The 13,100-nt window shown below is 42.4% G+C and overlaps 1 protein-coding gene and 1 pseudogene across 16 annotated transcripts in view; both read right to left on the bottom strand.

The window, feature by feature from the left end:
* The window catches only part of STON2 (stonin 2), a 176,143-nt gene that overhangs the window by 60,144 nt on the left and 102,899 nt on the right, over window positions 1–13,100 (bottom strand). For 7 of the 16 annotated variants that reach the window (XM_063596101.1, XM_034937950.3, XM_063596097.1 and 4 more), the window contains one exon: window positions 3,195–3,365. The exons of the other annotated variants lie outside the window; for them this stretch is intronic. In XM_063596101.1, the coding sequence (XP_063452171.1) occupies window positions 3,195–3,365 (171 nt within the window). The remainder of the gene's footprint in view (window positions 1–3,194; window positions 3,366–13,100) is intronic. 16 annotated transcript variants of the gene reach the window in all.
* On the bottom strand, window positions 12,134–12,549 carry LOC100975717 (small ribosomal subunit protein eS24-like; annotated as a pseudogene).

Raw genomic sequence — 13,100 nt, forward strand, 5'->3', positions numbered from 1 at the left:
CACCCTCTAAAGGACCCCAGAGCATTAGCATGAGGAGCACCAAAGCATAAGAAGAAACATTACAGGAAAAGATAACACACAAGACCAGCAAATAACCCCAAGGAGCAGGAAACTGGAGCTCCTTAAAGACTACAGGCTGATGCTAATTAGATTTTAGGCACCAGCTGTTTTCTAGGCCCTCTTCACTCTACCTCCCTTCTTTACCCACCCTTGCCAGACTGTGACCACTTAGAAAATGCACTAATACTGCAGGGCCTGAATCCACAACTATTTTCCCTGATCCAAGCTCCAAGATGCATGCAGTGTGTCTGGGATGTCGCAGCAGTTATTCTAGCATCTCTACAGCTAAGGTGCTGCTTTCTATTTTTCAGAAAAATCACCATGACCTTTTGGATAGCTCCGCTCAAATTCTTTAAATGTTTACGTGTGGGCCAGGCGCGGTGGCTCATGCCTGTAACTCCAGCACTTTGGGAGGCCAAGGCAAAAGGATCACTTGAGCCCAGGAGATCAAGACCAGCCGGGGCAACAAAGTGAGAGCCTGTTTCTACTTTAAAAAAAAAAAAAAAAAGAATTCCAGAAACCAGAAAACACAGGATGGTAGAGTGGTGGCCACAGCTGGGTATTGTTCTGAAGGCTTTTTGGAGGTGATTCAGCAACTGGTAAGGAGAAAGTACACGCTGCTCAAAGGCAAGGCTATCTCAAGTCCATAGTCAGATGCCTCTTTAAATATACAGTTTTCAATCAGCTTGGTAGGATCACTGCTTAAAGGACTAAGCAACAGAAGTAGATGGAAAACATAATGAAATAAAAAGAAATGCTAAATTCACCATACAGTTGCCTTAGGAAAGCCAAATTCAAGCAGATGTTGCATTCAATTTGCTTCATGAAGAAATCCCAGGGAGTTCTAAAAACATACCAAACAGGCCATGAATGGGAGTGTATAAAAGATGCACTTGAATGTGTTCAGAGTTCTGAGCTAAGGATTCTGGGAGCAACCAACCCAGAGATCCATTTCTTATCCGTGAGGAACATCTGAAGCCCCCATTACATCCCATGGAAACTGGACCATACAGGCGATCAAGGCCCTTTGATTTGGTCAAATGAAAGTTGCCAGGTGGAGGTTAGGGGGTGGGTGTTAAGTGAAAATGCTATATAAACTGCATGTTTTTGCTTTTTGTAAGTGGTTGTGGTTTTCCTGTTCAGCCTGCTGCGACTGGACCGTCCATCTACATAAGTACCCCCTAATAAAAACCCGTCGTGTTTGCTGGCCCTGGGTCTCTTCTTCCACCTCTTGAATTGGTGCCATCCCTACTGAAGTTAACAGGGGGCTGGCACTACATGGAGGAAATTTGCCAACACTCTTCTAAACTGTATTCTATTCCTGAGCACTGATTCTGGGAGAGAAGCACGTTTGGAGTGATGATGGTTTTGTACCGTAACGTGTAGCATCCAATGTACAAATGCCTATGCGAGTCAGGATGGCTATCAGTGCCGTTAACTGCATGGGCGACTTACAGTGGCTTCTATTTGTTTTTTAATCATAACTGAAAAGTCACAAATTTGAACCAGCAATCTCTAGGCAAAATCATCATCACGGCTCCTACCCCCACTTCTTGCTTACTTGCCCTCCAAATAAGTGGCATTCTTGGATTGTCTTCTAATGAGCTGGCTGATGGGGCTGCAAGCAATCTATGCTTTCGATTAATCAGCCAAGGGGAAACCAGAGCCGCAAAAAAACAAACTACTGGCATTATCACCACAGGAACCCTGGGCATGACAATGATGACGTATTGCTGATTTACCTCCAGCAAAAGACATACTACTGCACTTTCCTGAAACTTGGAAGAGGGGCATTCAGCCTAAGAGAGAAATTTTCACCCTACCTGTGACCCTCCCCACTCATACCCTCACTCACAGCCAACTTCATAGACTTCCTATATGCCAGAAAGTTCAGATGTGCCATCTTGGTACACTGTGTTTTAGGGCAATTTGCTGCAGCTCTAGAAACCTGGACATGTTAAGCATAGGCTGCTCCGTACAGGGAAACCTTAAGTTGCCTGCACAGAGTTGCCTAAAACAAACCTGTGCTGCATATTCAGAGTCATCTGGCATAGGTCAAACCTTCACAGATGTCATGGCAGTGCCTCGGTTTGGGCAATTTCTATTGCATTTCCCATACCGCCCTCCTATAAAACCCCTTAGCTTAGCATCCTCACACTCTGATGTAATTCCTCAAATTAACTTTACATGTAGCCTTGTTTTTCCTACATTTTTATGAATATCTTCCCAGGTATTAAAGTTTGGACTAGGCCAGGAAGAGAGGCAGCAACTTTATTCCTTCACATGTCAGTGCAATCAACGGCTTGTGTTTAGAATAAATATTTGAGACACACAAGCCTGTTAACAATGCAGTGCTTGATTACTCTGAATTACTCTCTCACCCACAGCAACTGAGAGAGAGGGCCTTGGCACCAGCTCCCTGCACAAAACCTGCTTCCCAGCCTCCACCATTTGCCTCCCGACCATTCTCTCAAAGAATTCTCAACACACTATACAAAGATCTCAGTTTTCTCCCTTAAATGCCACACAAATTCCACATTGAACACAGACTTTTTTCTTCCCATAGCACCACAGATTTAATTCAATACCTTCATGTTCACAAATATTTAATTGGACTTACCTTGTAACTCTTTTCCTCAAACCCCACCTTGCATCTTCCGTTCCACACTGAACTCCTTTAAATAAAGGGTCTCTTTTTGTTTGTTTTGAGATAAAACATCACCTTGGTCTATTACAAAGCTATCTTGACACTTAAGCTACATTTCAATTAGTCAGAGGTGCCTATCTATTAAAATGTCCACAATCCTTCACACTTTTTCTTCCTCAAAACCTATTTGGTAAGCAATGTAGTTTTTCGTTTTGTTTTGTTTTTCTGCAGTGCCAAAAGGGCACATTGTACTAACTAGAGGTAATTAGCATGTTAAGTTTTCTTCCCAGGCCAGGCTATCAGGTTACAACTTCTAATAAACCCTCCTGCGAAAAGACATTTCTTTGTCTTGGGACCACTGAGAACTAACCAAACAAAACACCTTCAATTGTCTCAGAAATTCTGCCATCTAAACACAATCAAAAAGAAAAGCCAACACCAAAGCAAATAGAATGAATGAAGTGTTCCTGCTGCGGGCAGCCCTTACCATTGGGAGCAGAGGCCCCCTCCGGACCCTCGCCGGGGTTCTGGCTCCTCTTGGGCTGGGGTGAGGGTGGCGAGGGGTCCAGGCGGTGGGTGCGGGTGGAGGTATGCTCCGAGCATGCTTGAACAGGACTCACTGCCGTCTGCCTGCCTGTCTGCCACTCCGTCCTCTTGTCTGGGTGGGAAGGGCCAAGATGAAAAAAAAATGTGCAGGTTACTCACTGGCCTTCTCTGGCGGGCAGACACACCCAGGAGGAGGGAGAGGCCAGGCGCAGACAGGAAAGTCTTCAGAGGCTGAGCCTGAGATCTCCCTTCTGATTTCCTTTTGTGATTACTTCCTGAACTTTAAGCTCAGTCTGCATGGGCATGGGTACTTAGGGAGGCAAATAACACTTGGGTAATTAGATTCTAAGGGCTTAATGCAAAGGTTACTTCAAAAGGCAGTGCTTTAGCACACATCCTTTTGCATTTCACTCTGAAATTTGTTTCCTCCGAGTTAGAGTGTTAACACTAGCATAGGAAATGAGAGTGAAGGGTTACTCTGGGGCAGGGGTCTGGAAGAGCGTGGAGCAAGCAAACCTGGATGTGATTTAAACAATGAGTTTCTGGAGTCACTTTTAGGCTGAATTTTAGAGAAACAGGATCCTCAACAGTCTCCCAGTGCCTATGGACTTTGCCTTGTCCAAGGGGCACATTCTGGAAGTAGGCATCTAGAAATCAAGATTTTAGAAATGGATTCACATTGAAAATTCAAGAACTTATTTGACAGCCTGACCTCTGATTAATCCTGAAATGAAGCCTTTCACAAATGGATAATAATTTGTTGGTCTGGAGGAAGCATGGGTGTTCATAAACAAAGGCATGGCAGTAATACAGCCGAGGGAGATGGAGCGGAGGGCGACGGAACAGGTACTTGCCTCAATTAACCCTAAAAATGTGCTTATGAGGGAGGATAACTGTTCCTCTTTCACATGTGAGCACACTGAGACCCAGAGGTTAGGGAACTTGGCTCATGCTGGGCCAGCTAGTGAATGGGAGACCCCGGATTTGGACCCAGGTTTGCCTGAACCCAAGACCTGGTATCCTCCCACCATACAGCCAGGAATGCCTTTCACCACTCCAACACTCACCTTTCCTCCACCTGCAGCTGACCTAAGGCTAGATACCTTTCCTTAAAGTTTTATAACTTTTCCAAAACTGATATGCCATGAAATGTAATTCTGTGGGTTTCTAGTAAGTGCAATAAAAGGGGGAAAATGTACTATATAGGTTTCTCTACTGTAGCTTCTCAAAGCCTTTTGTATGCTAAATATACACTGTGACTCTCCAAGTTCAGGACCTACAGTGTGCCACGTTTCCCTTCCCAAAGAGGGGAAGGGATCTGCTGAATTTGGGAAACAGTATTAAAGAGATGTGTTGTTTTTTTCTCCTCCTCTTTTTTTTGAACTTATAAAAAATTCATTATAAAAAACTTCAAACAGTATATAAGGGCATAAAATAAAAAGTAAAAAATTCTCTATTATTCTTAACAATCTGTCCCATTCCCCAGAGGTAACCACTGTTAGCAATTTCTTACGTATCTGGTTCAGAAATGTTTATGTATATAAAGCATATATGACTACCCTCTTAAAAACAACATAACTTGGATTAAAGGATACCCGTGATGTGTTATTTGGCACTTAAAAAAAACTTAATGATACATTTGAGATTTTCCATATCAGCATATAGAATTGCTTGGGCAAGTTAGAGTCAAGAAAAGTAAAAGTTAGGTCTAAAATACTGGATTACCACTTTATAGAAGGGTCTGCAATAGGGGCCACAGTATGCACAGAGGGGCAGACTGAGAAGGGATAAAGAAGAGGGACTCACACCCCTGTAAATATGATTACAATTGAATAGATACTACACGTTTTACTCTACGGGTTAAAAAACAAAAAAGTGACAGAGAAACGAATTTCTTCCCTCTTCCAGCTCTCTCACCCCAATGTATTAATTGAATAAAGCCTTACCCTCAACAACCCCAGCAATCAGTTGCTATTATTATCCTCATTTTACAGATCGAGAGAGCAACCTCAGAGTATGCACCCAGCACACAAGAACGGCAAAATAAATGCTTCAAGTTTTATTAATGAAGCAAACATGGCATTGGCCACCCTGATTTTTGCCACGCTGTGTTCCTAAAAGCCACACTATAAAGTGGATCCTATTTTCCCTTAGGAACAATGTTGTAATTACGGGTTCTGTTCCAAGACCTCATGTTGGTTTCCTATAAATTCAAGACATAATCAATAAAATCTTGTAAAAACAGAGACACAACAGTAAATCTAATAATCATGTAAAATAGTAAAATGATGTTCCATGACTCAGATTTTGCGAGATTGGCTCATACAACCCCTCCTTTTTACTGATGATGGAAAGAATATCCAGAAGATTGTGTGGATCTTCTCTAAAAGTATATACCTTGTTATACTGTCTCAGTAATGAAACGATTTTAAAATGTGCCCACATTTGAAACCTGCATTACACAAGGAACTCCAACATACTCTACAGTGTACATAGAAACATATTGTATCACAAATTTGACACAATATTAATATACAAGTTAGAACAGGCATTACTCGTTTAACTAGAAATAGCTTCCCCTGCCTGCCTCCTTAGAATTAAAAGGTCATTTGAGGAATGATTTGACTGACTCATTTCTTAGAAAAACTGTCTAGGGATAATGTGAATCAATACTTTCCTATTTTCTCAATATATTTTTCTGTATAAACCAGAGGCTTTCAACATCATTCCATGGGTTTTATCCCTGCTAACACAGTTGCAGAAGTGTCTTCATAGTTTGAGACATTACTTGGGACCTTAGATTGATTTGGGGTGTACAGTTTGACCCAATCCTCCTGCACTCCTGACAATTCTTTCTTTTTTATTCCTCCCCACCCATTGTCCTAAGTAAGGAAGCCAACATGGCAAAACCCCGTCTCTACTAAAAATACAAAAATTAGCCAGGCGTGGTGGCACGCGCCTGTAATCCCAGCTATTTGGGAGGCTGAGGCACGAGAATTGCTTGAACCTGAGAGGCAGAGGCTGCAGTCAGCCGAGATTGTGCCACTACACTCCAGCCTGAGCAACAGCGCAAGACTCCATCTCAAAATAAAATAAAATGTGAATTATAATTATTTAATATTATCCAGTCTCTAGACAGTGTTAAATTCCTCTAAATATATCAAATATTTTTTAATACTTTGTTCAAGTCAATACTGCAGTTGGTTCATAGGTGTTGTCGTTTTATCTAAACATTCTTCTTCCATCTTTATTTTTCTTCCTTGCAATTTACTTCTTGAAGAACCTGGTTCTTTGCCAGAAAATGTCCCACAATCTACATTTTGATCATGGTATGATTTAACATGTTCCTCTCCCTTTGGAATTTATAGTTAGATTTAGAAGTTTGATCGCATTTAGATTTGATTTTCGGACAGACTAGCTAGTTGAAAGGCAGTCTTACGTACTTCCATCAAGAGGCAACTGGTGTTTGATAAGTTCGGGTATTTGCGCACTTAGCAACCACTGAGAATCAATGCCTTGGTATTATTTCCTAGGGATTGAAAAATGATTTTCTTCCATTTCTTCCTCATTCATTAACTGAGATGCTATTAATATTAAAGGTTTATACTTTCCAAAATGAAAGCATACATTTCCCGTTTCTGTTTTTGGCCACAACATGTTATGTTAGACAATATATATTTTTTCCACCTATGTATTTCATTAAAATCTATTTTACTGAGAAGATTATTAGTAGTATTATAAATAATTACTCAGATTTCTGTAACATAACAACAAGTGGAAAACACCATTCAGAAACCTTCAGTCAAAGAGTGGTGAAGGACTGGTCCACAGCACACCACTCAAGTTCAAACCTAATTTTGCAACTTGTGAGCGCTATGACTTTGGTCAAGGCTTTTCATCTTCTTACCCTCAGTTTTTTCATCTGTAACATGGAGATAATAAAGCCTACCTTACAGCTTTTATGAGAATTCATGATAAAGTATGCAAAGAGTATGTTTCAGTGTCTGACAAATAGTAGATACTCAATAAGTTGTAGTCATGACTAGTTTCATCATTGTCTCCCCCATACCAAGCACAGTGCCTGGCAAACCGCAGCTGCTCAATCAATATCAAGTGAGTAACTTCAGGGATGATTGGCTTTACTTTGTCTCAAGCTGATGGTGGCTTTAATAGTTCAAGATCCTGGGAATATAGAAGTCTATTAATTAAATGTAAATAGAAGTCTATTAATTAAATGTAAGTCCATTCATGGGCTTACATTTAATTGGCTGTAGGAATGGAAAAGGGCATGATTTGCTCCCAGGTTCAATTATCCCAGTCAGCTATTTTGAAAGTAAGTACTACTGGTAACCCAGGGTTGAGGAGCAGAATCAACTCAACTATATCTACAGAGAGGTACGAAGACATCAATTTTCTCCAAAAGAAAGATGTACCAGCATTGCTATCACCTTGACTTGGCCTGAGGTGCTTTGAGGGCTCACTCAGTGTACTGAGTTAAACTGTGTCCCTCAAAAGATAGGCTGATGTCTGCTACAGTTTGGAGGTTTGTCCTCTCCAAATCTCATACTGAAATTGGATCCCCAGTGTTGAAGGGGGGTGCCTAATGGGGGATGTATGGGTAATGGGGTGGATGCCTCATGAATAGATCAATGCCCTCCCTGGGGAGGCAAGGGGGCAAGTGAGTTTTCATTCTTTTAGTTCCCAAGAGAGCTGGCTGTCAAAAAAAGCCCGGCACCTCCCCTCTCACTCTCTCACCGCCTCTCTCACCATGTGACTTCTGTGCATGCCAGCTCCCCTTGTGCTTCCCACCATGAGTGGAAGCAGCCTGAAGCCTTCAACAGATGCAGATGCCAGCGCCATGCTTCTTGTACAACCTGAAGAACCATGAGCCAAATATCTTTTTCTTTATAAATTACCGTCTCAGGTATCCCTCTATAGCAACACAAAATGGACTACGATGTTGAAGTCCTAATCCCCAGAACCTACGAATGTGACTTTATTTGGAAATGGGGTGTTTACAGATGTAATCAAGTTAAGACGAGGTCATATTGGATTAGGGTGAACCCTAAATCCAGTCACTGGTGTCATTATAAGAAGAGACATGGCCGGGCGCGGTGGCTCACGCTTGTAATCCCAGCACTTTGGGAGGCCGAGGCGGGCAGATCACGAGGTTGGGAGATAGAGACCATCCTGGCTGACACAGTGAAACCCCGTCTCTACTAAAAATACAAAAGAAATTAGCCAGGCGTGGTGGCAGGCGCCTGTAGTCCCAGCTACTGGGGAGGCTGAGGCAGGAGAATGGCGTGAACCCAGGAGGTGAAGCTTGCAGTGAGCCGAGAGATCGTGCCACTGCATTCCAGCCTGGGCGACAGAGCTAGACTCTGTCTCGAAAAAAAAAAAGAGAGAGACACAAAGATACAGGGGAAAACGTCATGAGAAGATGGAGGCAGAGACTGGAGTTATGCTGCCACAAGCCAAGGAAAGCCAAGGACTGCCAGCAACTAGAAGAAACCCCACTGACATGTTGACTTTGGATTTCTAGCCTCCAAGACTGTGAGAGAATACATTTCTGTTGTTTTCAGCCACCCAGTTTGCGCTAATTTGTGACAGCAGCCCTAGGAAACTAAAACATACAGTGAACTCAGACCAAAAGTATGGATCAATCAGCCTACCTATGGCTTAAACCGTTTAGTGGGAAAGAGAGAGAAGGGGGTGGGGGAAATCCTTGACAGGAGAACCTGAGTCAGCTTTAATTTGTCTTAGACCAGCTGGGCCCACAGCTGACTCTTCAAAGCTGCACAAGTACCAACAGGTAAGCCTGCTTTACCTGAAAAGCAGGTGGGCCGAAGCCACAGGACTTGTTGGCACTGATATGTTAGGAATGAAAACGCCCTTTGTAGGGTAAGGCAGCTTCCGTCTTCCTCCACAGGAGGGAAAGAGGGAATATTAACACCATCCCACATTGGGGGAGAAGTACTTTATCCTAGGTATCCACCTCTCTATCCTGTTGTATCTCAGGGAGGCTCCATGGCCTAATAAAAACATCTACACTCTCTGACGTGGGATGCTCCTTAGCACTCCCCTGGTTATTCAACCATGCCAAGCCTCAGCATACCATCACCCCCTCTCGGCACTGTGAGAAGAATTCAAATCCAATAATGCAGTGGAGAACCTGGCATGTGAGAGGTGCTGGTCTGGCACCCTTTACAAAGCCGTATCTGGATACTTGTGATGGTAAACAGTCAGGGTGGCCACTCACAAACCCTCCCTTTGTGTGCCAGGCACTGAGCTGGACACTGTAGAGACTGAGTTACGATCTTTGATAAATGAACTGTGTTAGGGCTTTGGGATTTAGAGATGGTGTCTTTTTTTTTTTCTTAAAATGTTATTTATGTTATAGTAGTGTTTTATAATAAAATGTCTTAAAATTCTGATCTAATATTTTTAAAAAGAAGTGGGAAAAGCTGTCACACATATTTATTAAAAATGTATTTTTTACAACATTGCTCAATTGTTCAGCAAGGCACAGCTGAATCTTGCCAAAGCTCCAAGAGAGCCAGTGTCCACCTCAAATTTCCCCTCACCCACACTGCATTCCAACACTGTCAGGAGCACATGATTTAGCACTTAATTGGTGGCTAATTATTGCAGGTGTGCTAGTTTTATTTTCCTAGCTTAGCTCCCTCAGGGCAAAAATTACCTCCTTTCACACCATCTATTAGCACCTACTCAAAAGTCCTGCATGCCCAAGGATTAGCTGGCCTTACAGACAGGACTATGCAATAGACTTCTCTCTACCTTTCTGGAGAACAAGCCATAACAAGCTGCTTAGTGATTAAGTTAGTGCAAGGAAGGAAGCAGAAGAGACTATGACTAAGAGCTGTGCTCACATTTGGGGGTCTGCTTAATAATTTCCTATTGGTTCACTCTGAAATGGCACCACCAAAGCCACGGGGCAAAACATGGAGGTGGTACTCAGAGATCCAGCTATGGGTCAAAAGCACCTGAGAAACCGGTGTGTATGTGTGCAGGCTTGTGTGTGCACGTGCAGTGGCATGTGTACATACCTCAAGGCTAAAGCAATTCAAGCTTTTCTCTTTCTAAGATAAAAAACCAGCCTTTCTCAGTGACTGCTAGAATGTATTATTTCTTTACGACTGCCACAGATGCTTTGGGTACTTGCTGGAAGCAAGAAAGAGACTTTAGCCCCATGTGTCTTTGGAAATGTGGATAGGAGAATTATGCGCCAGACACTGTGCTAATTTCTTTACATTTGCTCTTTTAATTATTCCACTCAGAGGTTCTAGGGGGTTGGACCAACCCCATTTCACTGGCTGGAAAACTGCCTAGAAAAGGCAGAGCCAGGACTGGATCTGATGTGTCAGTGACTCCAGCATAGACTTCTGCATGACCACAGTTCAATACTACTGGGGGGGGGCGGGTACAGAGCCACAAATTAGTATCAGGCAAAGTTGTTAGACCCTAGACATTTTCCTCCCACACCCTCATCCACTGCCCACCAATACAATGAATGAACTTTCACTGCAGACCCTCAGATCACTTCACAAAGAAGGCCTCTAGGCCTAAATCCAGCCATGGATAGGGGGAGAGGAAAAAGAGACCCATGTTGAAGCCGTTGGACTTGGGTTAAAAGCTGCATTGTCCCTCCTCTCCATGCAGAGCAGCTAATTGAGGTTAGAGCCATAGAAACCAAACAAAAGGCTCTGAGGAGCCCACACATCCTAGCCTAACTGCTGCCAACCACTGTGGGAAGGGCCAGAGGAAGCCCTGCTTGCCCTCATTCCTCAACAGTTTAATGAAGATTTGGTCTGTCATCTTCCCAGGGAAGACACTCCTGCATGACTGTCTGAGAGAAACTGATTTTTATTCTCAAACAAAACAGTGGATCCTCCTTTAAAGCCAGAAGTCAGCAATAAAATGGGTCATAAACATATTTCTGGGGTTACAACCCCCTTAGAATAGGCACTTGGATTTCTCTCCCAGCCTCTGAGCCTGCCAAAACCAAATTTCTGGAGAAGTTCCTCAGCATCATGGCTGGGGAGCGGTGGGAAGGTCTGCAGAGGCTGTGGGCCTCCCTGAGCCGCTGCCACAGATGGGCACTTTTCGGGCCAGATCTTCCATGGTCTCTGAAAGTTATGAGAATATTCACCCAACACCATCTATTAGCAAATGAGGATATCCGGCTTGCTTTGTATGTTTGGGATGATTCTGAAAGAAGTCACATTCGCATTTTAAAATGTCTAAGATTTTATCACATAAATGACACACAAAAAAGCAAAATTTTATATGCATCATAAAGCAAGGATTACCTTTGAACCGGCAAAGAAAAACCCAACCATTTTCTTTTTAGATTTATTTTACTTCTACTATTTAAAAACCTCTCTTTTGGGGATAGAAATTCCTGGGAAGAAGGCATCATTACTCAGATATTAAAAATATCTTACCATATGTTCCCCACATGGGCTTGAGTATACTAAACCTACCTCAGTGCCTTGAACTTACTGTCATCTACAACTTTTTGCCGTTTCTGTAGAACTAAATTGACAAGCAGACTTTCTGGGACTGAGGATTTTAGCACTTTTCAAACAGGGAAGAAGCTGTCATATGAAAAAAAGATTAGATTTGCTCTTTATGGATTCAAGACATTGTCATAATAACTATAATAAAATAATAATAAATTATTGGAAGAGCTGACATCTATCCATTAAGCATATTTATTATATCAGTCATTATTTTAAGAGCTTTTTTTTCACACGAAAGTTTTTAGTTTATTGATCTTCCTGTGAAAAATCCACAATGGCCACAGATAACATCATTGCAACACCTTTACCCCTTCAGCTGTGATCCAATCTCCACAGCTCACTGCTAGACACCTCATTTCTTTTTAGCGACACCAACTTTGGCCTTTGCAGTCCCCCTGACTTTCCTCATTCTGTTCTTGTGTCCCTCTCGTTGCTTTCTTGAGTTCTTTTTCTTCTCATACAGACCATGTCTTACAAGTCTATGTTTGGATTCATATTTCTTTGCATAATCCAAGAAATCATAAATCATGCCAAAGCCAGTTGTCTTGCCACCACCAAAATGAGTTCTGAATCCAAGTACAAAGATGACATCCAGTGTGGTCTTGTACATTTTTGCTAGTTTTTCCCGAATTTCTGTCTTAGGTACGGTACTGTTGCCTTCCCAGGGTGAAGGACGTCAATGACCATTTGTTTCCTCTGAAGTCGTTGGTTGGTCATGAACTTTCTAGTTCAGATAGTTACCATGTCATTCATGATGGTGGTCTATCCTCAGACAGTCAGGGAGGCTATTCTAAGAGCTTTAAATGTATTTTTCCATTCAGTCTTCTCAACAACCCTATGAAATCGTTACTGTTATGGCTCTAATTTTGCTGACGAAGAAAACAAAGCTCAGAAAAGTTAAGTGTTTTGTACTGACTCAAACGGCTAGTAAGTAGGGAAGCCAGTATTCCAACCAGGCAGTTTGTTGCCACAGGACTAGTTGTTAACCGTAACATTGCATGAACATGGAATGAACTTCCTCTCTAGACAGCAAGTCCTTCGAGATGAGAGGCAGCCACTATGGTACAAGAACTTGAGCTTCACTTGGGATACTGGCAAGTTACCCCATCATGTCCCCCTGGTGATGCTGAATTCATATTCCACTGTATTAAGCTACTTGGTATCAACATGATTTTCTACTTTTGAACAGGTTCTATAGTTATATTTTTCATTTTTGTCAGGAAGTTAGTATGCCATTTGAGAAGCAGAAGGGAGATCAGCTTGTCATGGCAGGTGGCATTCAGATTTCTAATGAAAACATTTAG

This window comes from Pan paniscus, chromosome 15 (assembly GCF_029289425.2).
Source record: "Pan paniscus chromosome 15, NHGRI_mPanPan1-v2.0_pri, whole genome shotgun sequence".
Classification (NCBI taxonomy): domain Eukaryota; kingdom Metazoa; phylum Chordata; class Mammalia; order Primates; family Hominidae; genus Pan; species Pan paniscus.